Source organism: Python bivittatus, unplaced genomic scaffold (genome assembly GCF_059951505.1).
Source record: "Python bivittatus isolate LINGU-HERP-01145 unplaced genomic scaffold, Pbiv_v1 ctg000500_np1212, whole genome shotgun sequence".
Classification (NCBI taxonomy): Eukaryota; Metazoa; Chordata; class Lepidosauria; order Squamata; family Pythonidae; genus Python; species Python bivittatus.
This window is the reverse complement of record NW_028277079.1, coordinates 1,424,160-1,439,232: the sequence shown is the minus strand read 5'-3', so window position 1 is coordinate 1,439,232 and position 15,073 is coordinate 1,424,160. Positions and strand designations below refer to the sequence as shown.

Genomic DNA, 15,073 nt, shown 5'->3' with positions numbered 1-15,073 from the left:
CTGGATCCAGTTAGAAGTTGGATGGAAATAGGCTAGTTGGAAGGTCGACCAAGTCCCAGCAGAAATGAACTCCGCCCAGTTTATAAACCCAGCCCATGCGGTTCAGTTAAGGTTCAGGGTGCCACGCTAGTGCAAGAAACTGGGCTAAGCCATCAACTCTGGTTGGTATCCACAAATCAGCATATCCTACGTTCATACAATATTAGACTAAAACATCCAATTGCTGTTATTTCTGTAAGCCGGATGGTTACAGCGTTTATTAAAAAACACACCCTCCAGTTCACTGGCAGTTCATTTTTTTTGTTTTTGTTTTTACTCCTCCTGGGATATTTATATTTTAATCCATTCTCAAAAGCACAGGGCCCTCTAGACAGGGAGAGCAACATCACTGGGAAACAAGGGGGAAAAGACCCCCCCCACCTATATAGTGCAAAAGTATGAAAGGAGCTGAGAGAGCCAGCAGTAGGAGAGGTGAAAGGGGAACCAACATCACTCTTCTTCAAGAGCAACAATTCACTCCCAAAGTATGACAACATGACAGGCAGATTTGCATGTGGCTTTTTGCACGCTCATCAATTTGAGAAGTCTCTGAGCAAGGCCTCCTTCTTTTCCCAGGCTGGACCCTTGGGATGGAGGAGGGACGGGACTCCCGCCCCTCCGACTGCCACTACTTTCTCCACCGGAGGAAACTCGCAGGCTTTCCCATGCCCGGGGCAAAGGCTGCCCTCCTCGCAGCAACAGGTCTCTGAAGCGGAGCTGGCAGGAAGCCACTTGAAGCGAGCTCCAACCAGCCACTTTCCCCCGCACCTTTCACAGTGATGTCCAGGAGGAGATAAGGGCCCTGAATACAACAGCTGAAACTAAGAACAGTCATAAAATTATAATTACAACAATAATTAGGATACTATAATATAAGATAGTTACATGGATCAAGGGAGAGGTATTATTCTCCCCACTGTGCCTTGAGGACGGAGCATGGCCGACAGACACCCTCGGCACGCCGCGTCCCAAGGTCATTGCACACACCCGGGAATCGGTTGTCTTTCTGGGGCTTGACTGAACAGATGGCGAGCTCCCTTCCGGCTGGGCTGATGGTTCTGACCAGTCCTCCTCTTCCTCCTCCTCCTCGCTTCTGCTACTTGGGAAAAGTGCTATCCTGGCTCATACGGTAGTCTCATCGGCCTTCTTCTTCAACAGCTTGGCGGAGAGCAGGGAGTGCGGGACAGGGGACGGGTTCCTCGCATCAGGAATCATCAGCCGGACTTTCTGATTGGTCCTTCGCCACTCGGAATAGAGCTGGCAGTGGTAGCGGAACGACACCTGGCCAGGTGGCGGGCAGAGAGAAGGAAGCACAAGATCAGGGAGGGGAGGGGGTAGGGCAGGGGACGGGCTTCCGACTGCTTTTGCATCCCAGATCTCTGACTTTGTGCGCAATAACTAAAACAACATACCATTTTATGATGATGATGATGACCATCCCACCTTTCTAATTATAGAGCCCCCCAAATGTTAAAATGCAATATAACATCACTCAAAGCCTGGACTGAAAGGGAAGGTCTGAATTCCCCTTCCTAAAGCACAAAGGGGGTGGTGGTGAGCACTACTCCAGAGAAGGCATCCAGAGCTTGAGCGAGGGCCCCCAGGTGCCGAATGGGTGCCTCCTGGAAAGAGCAGGAACAGATTGCCTACCTCCGCTTTCCCCAGTCTGGAGAAAATCCCTGCTGGCAGAGGAAGGCGGTATTACAGCCCCACCCTTGCAAATGACTCTGGGTTAGGGAAGCTGCCCTATTGCTCCTGACCTTGGCGCTATGGGGCCTCAAGCACAGGGAGTCCCTTTTCTATTCTGTCCCATCGCCTCCTGGCTGGTCTGCTACTTTAGACCAGGGACCCTTTGGAATGATTCAGAAAACCTTCTGCATCTCAAGCATCTCAGACTATGAGACTTCCCCATAAACCATTGCCCTAAAGCCAGTCAGATTTGGGGGGGAAAAAATCAATGGTGGGAGAAAGAAAACACTGGCTCAGCTGGTCCTTTGTCCTTAGAAAGCAGAGAGCCGAAGTCAGGAAAGGCACTGCACTGGACTTCCCAGAAGCCCACCTGTGGCTCCTGATTATGCATTAAAATGATATGTTATGAAAATGATACAAAGGAGAGGACAAGCCTAAGTTATGTGTAATGATTTTAGAAAATGGGTGCTGAGACTGTAATGAGGGGAGCTGAAGTGAGCCTGTGTCAGAAGCAACGTCTGCGCATCCAGCATGAAGAACTCATGCCAGAATCACAGAGGGGCACGCATGGCATTTCAAGCTTAAAACCTTCTGAGCCACAAGCAAACCGCCTGAAGCCATCTTTGGCCTGGGGACAAGGCAAGGGGTTCCTTGCTAAGTAGGTTTGCTGTTTTAACATTCTTGGCTGTGGAGAAATTGGCACTGGCCGTGGAACGTTGCTGTCCTTGCATGGTTTGGTGCCTGTGGCGCTTTCTTTGGCAGGCAGCCCTAAGCATAAAGGTGTGCTCTGCATTACAATTAGGGATGAATGGATGAGTAAAGAATTGGGGTTTATAAATCTGGCAAGAGCGTTTCAAGAAAAGTTCTACGAAAGGAGAATCAGCGCTCACGACCAGTCTGAGTCTTGTCCCCCTGAACCTACTTGCAAGGGAACCCCACATCCTAAAGGCCATTCCTCCCAGGAGGGACAATTCAAACGCTGTTGGGTTCCTGGTTTCCCTATTACTGAATACAAAACCTGCATGGCTGCAGAAGCCAGTCGTATTGTGAGCGGCGGAGCAGGCCCCAGGCCAGAAAGGGGAGGGGGAGATTAAAAGGATTTGGGGCCAGAATCTCCTTGCTGGAAAGGATGCAAATTCTCAACCTGTGCCCTCTCGTTCTGCTACCTCTATGTGGTCCCACCGATACAGACGAGGACCCTTTGCTCCCTAGAGATTCAGGCAGCTTCCCAGTTTGCTGCCATTTTCCCCGTTACTCCTTCGATCCCTCTTCTGGTACACAGAAACCAGGGCAATCGTGCTCCCCCTTAATGTAAAAACCCTGGCAGAAGATCTCAACTCTCTCCACTCTGGGGACATCATCAGCTCCCCACCATGGCCCTTATGGCCCCACCGAGGGCAAGAAAGGGAAGCGTGCCTGCCCCCAGCCAAAAGAGGGTGTCCACCCGGTACAGGCAGACACGCCAAGCAGCAGCAGCTCTTTAAGGCTCCCAACAGCAGGAGCCCTGCCCGGAAACTCTGGGAACTGCAGGCGAGCAGAGGCCCTTCCCAAGGGGCACAACTGACCACAACGGAACAACACGCAGGCAAGCAGAGCCGATGAGCACTGACCAGCGTCCAGAGGACGTAGATGGTGAAAAGGGCGATGGTCAGGGCAATGAGGCCGATGGCCTCCAGGTGGCTGTTGAACTGCATATGATCCTGGGCGCCCCGGAGGCACAGCCAACCTGAGATGGCCGCCAGGGGGGTGATGAAGAGGAAGCACGCCATGTCACAGAACAGCGTCCGCTTCTCGTTGCGCGGTCCAGGGTGCCTGAGCCACTGCAGCGGGAGGACAAAGAGGAAGGGGAACGTCAGGCAGGGGAAGATCTGCAATGGGGGCGGGGGGATGGGAGCAAGCAAGACTTTGCAACCTCAGCTGGTTCCTCTTGCCAATTTTTTTCCTGCACAAGGCTGTTCCCACATATCCAAAATCAGTCTGAGAGATGGAAATGGCACCTGAAATATTTCAGGCAATCCAGAAGGATATTGTGACTGATCGTGTCAGAAGCCAACAGAGTCCTGTTTATTCCTCCTCATCCCCAGAGACAAGAAGGCAGTCGCCATCCCACATCCTGCTCCTCAGTCAGTCCCAAAGGGATCAAGATCACCCTCTCCTTGCAGCTGGCCCCCCGACCTTCCCTCTCAGCTAGGAGCCAAGGAGACATACCCACCTCTGTCAGAGGCCTGGGCCGCCTTTCCACGACAAACTCGGTGTGGCAAAGTTCGCAGTAGCTGGTGTTGGAGGAGGACAGCCACTTTTCCAGGCAGCTTTTGTGGACGGTCCCCAACGTGCCTGTGCAGTCGCAGGGTGAAAGCAAGCCCTCCCCGTTGCCACCTTCGTGGCAGATTCGACAGATTGGACCGTCACTAGAGGAAAGGGGCATACAGGGACCAAAATTACCACCAGAAACTCCAGGCACAGGGAGGAGAGGGGAGCACTCCCATCCATTTTGGGAAGAGCGTCACAACCCTGCTGAAGGAATTCTCACCCTGCGCTGTGATCCCGAAAGCCACACTCTGGCTCACTCTGAGAGAAACAAGCCAAATTCCAGTTGGTGCACAATGTTAAACTAACAATGGACTGAGCTGCTCAGGGCATTTAAGTCAGGGCATTCAGACAGTTCACACCAACACCTTCCTTTTGAGGTTAAGCTAGGGCTCTTCACAATGCTGGTTGACCATAACATCCGGACATGGCCAGCAACTGGGCCACATGACTGAACACAGCGGGGCAGAAGGAATGCCATGTCTGTGGCTGATGGGCCACTTGGTCTTTCATTTTCTAAAAGTGGAGTCAATGCAATCTACATCTCGCCAAGGAAAATAATTCTGAGAAGGGAACAGAAGCCAACTCCTATCCATGGCACTTCAGAAAGGAGGGAGGGGGGTTAGATTTGGCTGAAAAGGGAAATAGGCAACAATTTGCTCTAAAGCAGTGTTTCTCAACCTCAGCCACTCCAACTCCCAGAATTCCCCAGCCAGCATGCTCCTTGGCATGGCAACTTTCTGACATCTCTTCTTCAGGGTCTCTTTCCCAAGCGGCCACTGGCGCCCTCCCAAATGGTGGGGGCTGCAGCAGCACCTCCTGACACCTGGCCTTTTTCAGGCAAGCTGTCTAGAATTCATCAGTACCGGATGCTCACCTCCTCCTTGCACAATACCATTTTAAGCAAGACGTGGCTTGACTTTCTCACCCAGACATGTCTGCCCTACGACTTGGACCTTTGGAAGGCCTCTCTACCGCATTCTGACCATGTGGGGCTTGTCCATCAGAAGTGGCTCTCAGCCTTGAGGATCTGCCTGAACTTTCCCGTTCCTTGCTCCCAAGCGGGCATTTCTTGACATTAAACACATGGGAGGCTGAGAGACGTGACTCATAACGGGTGCAATGCAACCTAAAATTAGCTATACCTTTATTTATTTATTTAGATATTAGCTTTAACTTTAGCTTTGTATGGGATCAGTGCCTCAGTCCTCACAGTTCTTCCAAGTCAAACAGCATGCGTTCACAGTCACACTATCAGAGATGCCGATCCAACTCCTGTTCATTGCTCTGCTCTCTGGCTGGCACCCTCACCTTTAGCCAAGGATTAAATCGGCCTCACCTCTGGGTGCCCAGGGCTTTGATCACTGTAGAGAGCAGACGCCCGTCCTTGGCGGTGACTTGGGTGACATACTGTGGGCGCCCGAGATCGGAATCTTCCACTGACTTGGACAATGTGGCACTGCCAGGGCAGTCACACAGCGAGCCAGGGAGGTGGCAGCAATCACCTGTTGTCATGGCAACGGGGAACGCTGGGTTCAGCGGCCAGACAGCAGGTTCATGGTAAGCTGGAAAGAAGAGAGAGGATATGAGTCCACGCGTGCCTTTGCTCTAGCAGGCAGTCAAAACTCAGGGCCCGGCCCACTGCTTCTACTGGCTTGGCCGCAGAGAGGGCACTTTCTCCTGCTAATTCATTGTAATCTGACTGGAAGGCGTCCCCTGAATCAGCTGAGAGTCTGTTAAACAGAGCAACCGCGCAATTTGTATCATGTAATTCTGGCAGCTAGCAAAGATGCACACACAGGACCGTTGCAAATACAAAAGAGACAAGCGGGTGTGGAAAATCCTCTTTGGCACACCGTTTTAAGTTGCAGTGAAAGAAAAAACAAAAGGAAAAATTCTCTTGAGCTTTCAAGTGTTCTAGAAATAGATGCTACGTATGCTAGTTACTACATATCCAGGAAACAATGTCTGAATGTTCCTGGAAACAAACAAAAAGTTTTATAACTTTAGAAATAAGTCTCTTGGAGAACAATGTGGGGGAACTTTGCCTCTGCTCTCTTTTTTTCCACCCAAGATAAGATACTGAGTCAAAGTAACAGTAAAAGCTTTATTGAAATGATTTAATCCACCTGTTTATTTTTTTCAAAATGAACATGCGACCAATTACTTGAAAGAGCACAGGCTTCTTCTCTGCGGAAATAACCTTCTGAACCGGTGACAGCCCTAAAGAATACTTTGCTTTAGGACCCTGCAGTGCAGTGGGGGAGGGGGGCTCTGGACCTGTAACTCTCCTGTCGAAGTAAACTCCCATCACCACTGACCTTTGGCCGGGCTGGCTGCAATGCCCGATGGAAGCTGCAATGCCCTGGAATTGTCAGGAGGCCCTTTCTCCTAAGAATGACCCCCTTTGTGACTCCGCAATGTTTGCGGCATCATGTCACAGCCGCCTTGCTCGGGTTTAACAGATCGCTATCAACCCCTGGCGTGGAACCCAGAGCAGCCCGCTTTGAGTTCCATGATAGCCCAAAGGCAGAATGATCAAAGTGACAAAATTAACCAACAATTCTGATGTGTTTCCCAGAACCAGATGGCACAAAATTGCTTCTGGCTGACTTCCGGTGACAATTCACGGCAAATTAAACATCCCTGAAGGAGTGGGGATGGCACTGTGGCAGAGACTGGCAGCCAGACAGTGAATTCTGGCTGGCAAAGTCTCTCCAGAAAAAGAAGAGATGAGATCACCCACATGTACTCCGGACAGCTGCTCCCTGTGAGTAGACTGCAGGAACCGAGGGTTTTGTGGTGATTTGAATGGCTGGGAGTCGAGGGATTTCAGTCGAGCTCACAGTTCGCCAAGCCTCATTTCTGAAACACCTTTGGAAATTACTCCTTAACTGCTTTTCAACTATTAGGAACCTTCAGATTGATAGGCACTCACCGGGTAAGTTTCCTTCAATCCTCAGCAAAATAAGTTTTAAACACAAATTTTAAAAAATTCTTTTTTTGGAATAAAGAGCAAAAGGGTGATTAGAACGTCGATTTTGGAAAGTTACAAACAGACTAAGGGTCTAGATGGATTTGAAATAAGATTTTGAAATTAGTTATAAGCATCCTTCCCATAGGAAAATGCTGTTTTTTTGAATGCTTAAAAAAAAAAAAGATAGGATGCAACTTTGAAGGTTGGGCACTAGAGGGAAGCAGAAGGACTGAAGATTACAATTAAAGGAGAAGAATACTTAAATTTGACTTACTAATACAGAATGGAGCAAAATACTTTAACATTGGATTTACTGAAGGATATTTGTGAATAATGGACTCAGAAATTAATTTTAAGAGTGTCTGCCATTTGTTTATTTAACAAATGTACATAGCTGCCCATCTCACCGAAGCAACTCTGGGCAGCGTACAACAATTAGATAAAAAGACAGATATAAAACAAGAGAAAAATATAAAAAACCACATTAATAAATCCCATAAAAAACCAAAAATACAAACCATAGGGGAAGGGAGAATAAAAATGGCCCCCTCAGTAATGGAACCATCTAAGCAGGCCTCCAGTTTCCTGGGAGCCCCAGGCTTGATCACATAACCAGGTCTTGAGGGCCTTTCAGAATAGCAAAAGGGATATGCTAATCTAGTCTTGGGAGGAAGAATGTTCCATAAGGCGGGCACCATAGCAGAGAAGGCACATCTCCTGGGACCCATCAAATGCAGGTCCCTAGCCACTGGTACCTGCAGCATACTTTGTCTGCGAGATCTGATGGGGCGGGCTGATGTATTATAGACAGACTGTGTTTAAAAGATGTTATGGAAGAGGAACTAGTTTTACTGGACAAGACTGAGACTAATTTGAAAGTGGATTTAAAAATGACAGGCTATAAGAATGATATGGAAAAAGATGCTACACCAAATATACAAATGAAACTGGCTGATGTCTTAATAATTAAAAGGGATATACAAATAAAAAACCAATAGAGTGACTCAGATAACTTTTTTATATTGGATTTACAAAAGAGACCTGTTAAAGTTTTGAAGGATTTTGTGAGAAGGCACAAAGAAAAAATGAGAAGAAATCAAATTCCAGGACATTATTTGAAGGGATTAAACATCAAGATTGTTAAAAGTAAAAGGAAGGAATATAAAATTGGTTTATTTAATCAATGTTAAAATAGATATGTTGTTATCTCTGGTAACCCTTAATGGACTTTTGCTGACCAGGACTGAACTATAAGGCTTTAAGGATTTGTTTATAGGTAAGAAATGAGATATGGGAAGAAGAGATCATCCACTGTATTTTAAGAGAAGGTGATAAGTTACTGAAATTGTTTATACTTGTGATGACAGGGGAAGTCATCTCTTTATATATTTCTTTTCTTTTTCTTTACCATATTCTTATTTTTTTCTTTCTTTTCTATTTTTCTTTCTATTTTTTCTTTCTATTCTTTTATCCTTTTCAGTTTGGATTAGTTTTTATCCTTTTAATTATAACGTTTAATAAAATTATTGTTAAAAATTGCTTCTGGCTGTTTGTCAAAGAGAGCAGTTACTGAATTTGTAGTGCGCTTGATTTTGTTCACAAAATAAACATAACAAAATAAGACATCCTCAGAAACTTGAAGGAAACTGCCTGTGGAATACAAGTATGCCTAAATATGAGCACCTCCCTGTTTAAGGCTCAAGGAACTGGTAAAGGAGCAATTAACCATGTGATCCAAGCAGCAATTAATTGGAATCACCTCTGAACCTTCTCCCCATCCTTCCTCTTCTACCCCAATCAAGCACCACCTCCTTCTTCTCTTAAAACACCCACTCCAATTTTATTACTTACACCTCCTCCTTTTCAATCTTTACACAAACATTAATATGAGGGGATTCACTGGCACAAGCTGTGATGGTCACTGACTTAGCAAACACATGAAAAAGAGCCTCTGTTTTAGCCATTAAGCCTCTAAGAGCCAGATTCTGGATTACAAAAGACGGCTCTGAGAAACACCAGTATAGACCCTTGCTGGCTACAGCTGGAACAAAGACGCAAGGCAGTGGTTTGATCCCACAAGCCGAGTCTTAGAACCTTAGCTGTAAGAAAAGGGAGAGGAATCAGAAATCTGTAAATGTTGACATCTAGAGGTTATTCATTATGTCCTCAAATTGTAAGACAACACAGTAGAGCTGGGAAGCAAACTTAAACAGCTAGAGCGTGTGTGCACCTTCAAGTCGGTGTTGACTCCTGGCAACTGACTAGACAAGTCCCTGTACTGGGGTTTTCTTGGCAACATTTTTCAGAAGTGGTTTGCCACTGCCTCCTTCCTAGGGCTGAGAGAGAGTGACTGGCCCAAGGTGCCCCAGCTGGCTTTGTGCCTAAGTCGGGACTAGAACTCATGGTCTCCCAGTTTCTAGCCTGGTGCCTTCACCACTGCACCAGACTGGCCCTCAAAAGCTAGAGTAGGCAGCATGTAAATGCTGGAAATGAACACATAATTAAAGAGTTTTCCATACTCAAAAACTAGTAACACCAAATCTCTCTTGTAAGAGATGGCAAGTGTAGAAGGGGACATGGCTGCCTTTGTGGGTGATGGGCTTTCCAGAAGCACCTGGGCAGCTCCTCTTGGAGAATGGGCTAGATCAGTGTTTCTCAACCTTGGCAACTTTAAGATGTGTGGACTTCAACTCCCAGAATCCCCAGCCAGCCACGCTTCAGCCTTCTGGGAGCTGAAGTCCACACATCTTAAACTTGCCAAGGCTGAGAAACTCTGGGCTAAATGAACACTCAGGCTGGGCTACCAAACCTCTCCTTATGTGCCCGCGAAGATGTTCTTATAAAGCACAACAGATGAATGGCATGCCAGGAAATGAGTCCTGCATAACTTCCTGAAGTGCAAACAGAGAAGATGTTCTTTTGTCTTAACACTGCCCACTGCTGGAAACAGGATACTAGGCTGGGTGGGCCTTGGACCCAATCCATTCAAATATGGCTTCCCTCTTTTTTTTTTTTTTTTTACTAAACAAATTTATACAGCCACCCATCTACCAGAAGGAGCTCTGGGCAGCGAACAGAATAAAAACAGAGAGCACTTAAAGGACCATTTAAAGGCATAAACAACATTCCCTCCGCCTGGCCCCAGTGCCCGGGGGAAAACAGGGTCCGGGCCATCCCTATCTCTGGGGGGGCTGCTCCACAAGGCACGCTCCCCAGGCCCCACTAGGGACACGGCCACGCCGAGGGCACCAGGCACGCCACCCGGCCAGATCTAGCGGGACGGGCAGGGACCGCCGGGGACAGGCGCTCCCGCCAGCGACCTGGCCGCCGTCAGTCGGCTCCGGAGGCGACAAGCACAGAGCGCGCTGCAACAGTCCGACTGGGAGGCGGTCAAGGCGCGACCGTCCCCCGGCCTAGCAAAGGGCCCAACTGGCGCACAAACTTTATCCCCCCCATGCCCCAGTACTCGCCCGGAATCGGCCTGCCCATCCCTGAAACCCAGCCCGGAAGGGGGCGGGCCCCGGCTGATCCCCGGAAAGCTCACCTGTCAGGCTGCTTAGTTCTGGGAGAGGAGACCACCAGGAAGCTCCAAGGCAGGAGGAACCCCCTCCCACGCTGCTGCTGAGGCGGCTCCACGAAGCCCACCCTGGCAGGACGGAGACGGCAGCCCCCTCGGCTTCTCCCCCCACTCCCGCCTCAGGCCTCCCGAGCTCCGGGCTGCAAGCTCACCCCAGGCCGGCGGCAGAGACGGCGGCCTTCCGGGCTCCCCTGCAGCAGGACCCAGGCCTTCCGAGGGCCCGCTGCCCTGTCCCCGGGGGGCCCGCCCCCCAACCCCGCCAGGCCTCCATCCGCCTCCCCGCCCCAGCCCTCCGTGGCCCGCCTCGCTTCCTGCTGCTCCTGTCACTCAACCAAGCCCCGCCCCGCCTCGCCTCACCTGCGCCCCGCCCCTTCCGTCGCCTCCCGGGCTCGCCTCAGCGCCGGGGCCCGGCCCGCCCCATCTTCTCCGGCCGGCGATGGGAGCGCGGGAGGGAGGCCTCTGGCGGGCCGCCGCCACCGCCGCCGCCTGCCTCTGTCAGCCGCGTCCCCGAGCTGCGCACCTGACTGGGAGCCGAGGTCCCGCCTCTTTTCCCCTCTCCCCCCCGCGCGAAACCAATCCGCTCCCAGAACCGTCCCGACGGGGAGGGGGAGACATAGCGAAGAGCCAACCCGCGGAGTCCGGGCGAAGAAGTGCCCACCTCTACCGCGGAGGGGAGGGGAGGGGAGATGCTCGCGCATGCGCACCTCGCATCGCTGGGGCTGCGCGAGCCCTAACGGCCACTCCCCCGCTCGGGCTATCAGCGGCAGGCGGGAGAGGGACGGCGGAAGCCACGCCCCTCCCTTGCCGCTCGGGGCTTCGGGGCAAGAGGGGCCGCGTCCCTCCCGGCGGCCCTGCAGGGCGAGGGGGCGGGCACCCCCCATTACAAGGCCCTGGCCAGGGCTTCTCCACCTCACCCGCTTTGAGATGTCCCAGAGGTCCCCAGCCAGCATTCCCTCAGCACCGTGCTGCTTGGGGAATTCTGGGAGTTGAAGTCCACACATCTTAAAGCGGCTGAGGCGGAGCAGCACAGCCCCGGACCACAAAGCCGCAAGTAGCTGCAATCGTTGCAGCAGTTCAATGTGCCACTGCTGGTGCTTGGCTGTAATGAAGCATCTCTCCCCACTTCGGTGCGCGGGCAACCCCAGAAAATGAGGTTCGTGGACTTGGCCGTGGTTCTGCCAACTGAGCCTCAGCAGCGCGTGTGCACACCGTGCGTGTGTCTAAACAGCTTGGCCACGCGTTGTGCAAAGAAACCAACCCCTTTGTATTGAACATGGGTGCATTTACACACAACTGCAGGCCGCTAAGAGCAGGTTTGGCATCACCGCTTTTCTAGATCAAACGGTGCCGCCTCCGGGGTATCCTCCTCTTGCAGCCTCCTTTGTGGGACGGGATTCCTCGTAAACCTGTTCCAGCCACTCGTTAAGAACTGTGAACATAATTCACGGTTGGCACCAATCTCCACTAAATCTCCACAAAAGCTACGGTACCGTATATAAATCATTACTTTTCTAGACTTGTGTTGGCAGAGCTGCACCCAAGTGGGTACACGGCACCATCTTTAGCGGCAGCACCCTATCAACCCATTCTTTGTTTTAAAGAAATAAGGAAAATCACCCAAGAAGCATTTATAGTGACTCCTACTGTGTTTGTGTAGTCTGTGTTATCCGAGGCACATACAGTGAAGCAACATAGGAAATTCCTTCAGTTCTTGTTAGCTGCCAAGTTTGTCATTGTAAAATGGAGGAAAACGAACAGACAAAAATCTTTCACTGGACCAGCAATACCTAAAAATACTGGGAACTGGGTGAAAAGCATACAGAACAAAGGGCTTTGAAAATGCTATAATGAAGGACATAACAGGTGAGTTCTGGCCAGCATTTCTCAGCTATTTTAAGATTTTCCCTACTCAACTACCTTCACCTGTGCAAACATCATTCTGGGCAGAAATACTGTTTAAAATGGTCAGAGATGCTCCTGCCTAACTGAGCATCTAAAAACAGCTCAACTCCTGTAATTTTCTTGGCAATAGCCCAGACGTGGCTTTCTACAGTCATCCTGGATGTTTCTCAATTTGTCAGTTCAGCCTAGAGTCGGGGGATTCTCTTGCTGCCCCCCATTCAAAGACTAACCAGCTGACTCTACTTAGCTACTGAGGCTGTGTGTGTGTGTACGCAAGCAACATTCTGTATTCTGTAAATAGTAAAATGATGAATCTCTCTCTCTGTGGCACTTACTTGATTTTTGAAAATCCGATTACAGGAGATAAGCTACAGTAGTTTGGTTCCAGTCAGAAATATTTAATCAGTGCATAACTTTAATAAATCACTGCAATGCTTAACTTGGAATATGTCTTTCTGAAAATAAAATCCAAGCTTGGGGCAACCACACCACCATCTGAAGGTGCCTGTTAGTTTAGCACCTTTCACTCAGCCAAAACCCTCAGGAAAGGAATTTGATTAGTAGTACTGGTTGATTCAAAGCCATTCTGGATGATAATGCATGTTTATTTATGAGGCTTATAGGTCCCTCCAATCACAAACGACTCTGGGCAGTGACCAAGTCTCCCTCTGTAACTGGGGTTGAAAACAACAAAATACCTCCTGTCCATAAAATCATATAAAAAAGAGCCCAGTGGTAAAACCTCATCAACTTAATCCAAGTTAAAAACCAAATGCTGTTGCCGGAGGGAGAAACTACATCATTATAATCCAAAGTCACAGCAAATGTGCCAAAGAGTTACTTCCATCAGGATATCGTTCAGGACTGTTCAGTCTTTGGGCATCCCCTAAGTTTGGAGAAGCTGTGCAGAATACACACTGGCATGAATGAAGATTCCTTTTCCCCACCCAAGGACCATGGTTCTGAAGCACACGCATCATTAACCGTCTCCAAATGCATTTGTCAGATTTATAATGAAGACTCAAGTTGGCATAAGCGGCATTCCTCCTCCCATTTTCCCCAACCGCCACAACAAGAGGTGGGCTGGGCTGAGAAAGAGCGACTGGGCCAGAGTCACCCAAAGAGAGAGGGTAATTTTTACAGGGTTTCCTGCACTGGGCTGTCTTTGGGAACAGATCCACAGGTGCAGGCCCAGGGACAGGAAAGAGTCAAGGGAGAGGCTGAGAGACCGGCTGGCTGTGGGAAATTGAGTTCTCCTCTCCACCCACCATGAAATGAATGAGCGGGAACAGACCCGGGCTGGTTCTAGATTGCAGTTTTTTGTACTGCCAATCAGGGCCCAGTGATGTATTCCCCTCAACTGGACATGCAAGTCAGTATCCTTCCCATATTTAGCACCTCCAATCAGGATTAGGCACAGAACTCAAAAGAGGGCCTAAACACAACTGATCTAGTCCTTTTCATAACCTCACTCGCATAATCTCATAATCCCAGGACTGCCTTTGCTTGAACCCAATCTGTCATTCATGACCCTAACAAATCATTTACACGCATACCCTGCTCCTGAGCTGGGTCTCCCCTGTCCTCCTCACCACCCTTTGGCTTTTTAGCACCCATTATACAAATTAGCCATGTCGGTCTGTAGAACGTCACCTTCATTTCAGATCAATCAGTGATCTCGCTTAACACAATCCATCTGTCTTATGTGTAGTTACTGACCCTGTCCAGTTTTCTGAAAGTTTACTAGGCATCTTATCAAATTATCCCTCCAGTCCCCCAAAAATGTAGATTAGCGCCCAGCTTGGTGTAAGAGGGGAATCTAGGGTGGAAAAAGCCTTGTATCACCTGCCTAGGACACCCTCCCTCAATACTATCCCACCAACCACACTGCTCAGAATTTGGATGCATGCGGTGTATATCCAATGGCAGAGAGACAAAATAAACAAGGTATATTTATTCATTAGAACCCACACCTCTTTACAAGAAACATGAAGTTACCAAGTATATGATTGATGGTTACAGTTTGTTAGTAGCAAAACTCATGGGTTGGAGCCCCCAAGCCCAGGCCCTTCCAAAACTCTGAAGAGCTACCCAAAGCCCCTGTACTGATGGTCCCCCTTTTCAACCTAGCAGCCCCTTTTCCCAGGAGATGTCATTCCATCATTTATCAATCACATATGAAGCAGTCCAAATGTCAGACTGCTATTCATCTTCTTTCCTATTATTATTCACTGAACTGTGTTAATGTTTTACTAAGCATGTAAAACTCCTGAGCATCCTGCTGCTGAAGAAATGCCTAGTATTGTTTTCTTACTTTAGACCAGTGTTTCTCAACCTTGGCAGCTTGAAGATGTGTGGACTTCAACTCCCAGAATTCCTGAACCAGCATAGCTGGCTGGGGAATTCTGGGAGCTGAAGTCTGTGTATCTTCAAGCTGCCAAGGTTGAGAAGCACTGCTTTAGACTGTCCCAATTCAGTTGTCTTAACTTAGTCTTCATGCTGTTGATCTCAGCATGTGTACGGTATATTCTAATAATCATGATAATAAATTCTGAACCCTGATTGCTTAGCATCTTTCCTGT

The 15,073-nt window shown here is 49.2% G+C and overlaps 1 protein-coding gene across 3 annotated transcripts; it reads right to left on the bottom strand.

Moving 5' to 3' along the window:
• Positions 1-220: 220 nt before the first annotated feature.
• Positions 221-11,145, bottom strand: MARCHF2 (membrane associated ring-CH-type finger 2). 3 transcript variants are annotated; one of them, XR_015797338.1, is made up of 6 exons: positions 10,947-11,145; positions 5,375-5,600; positions 3,941-4,136; positions 3,339-3,548; positions 1,027-1,320; positions 221-860 (listed from the first exon to the last, which is right to left on the bottom strand). XR_015797338.1 is itself a non-coding variant. In XM_088147415.1 (5 exons), the coding sequence occupies exons 2-5, from the start codon at positions 5,548-5,550 to the stop codon at positions 1,162-1,164; spliced, it is 741 nt and encodes a 246-aa protein (XP_088003541.1). In that variant the 5' UTR covers positions 5,551-5,600; positions 10,947-11,144; the 3' UTR covers positions 221-1,161. The 3 variants fall into 3 exon arrangements, 2 of the variants coding, with proteins under 2 accessions (XP_088003541.1, XP_007438404.1); XM_088147415.1 differs by having other exon boundaries at positions 221-1,320; positions 10,947-11,144; XM_007438342.4 differs by lacking the exon at positions 10,947-11,145 and adding an exon at positions 10,557-10,869 and having other exon boundaries at positions 221-1,320.
• Positions 11,146-15,073: the final 3,928 nt, after the last annotated feature.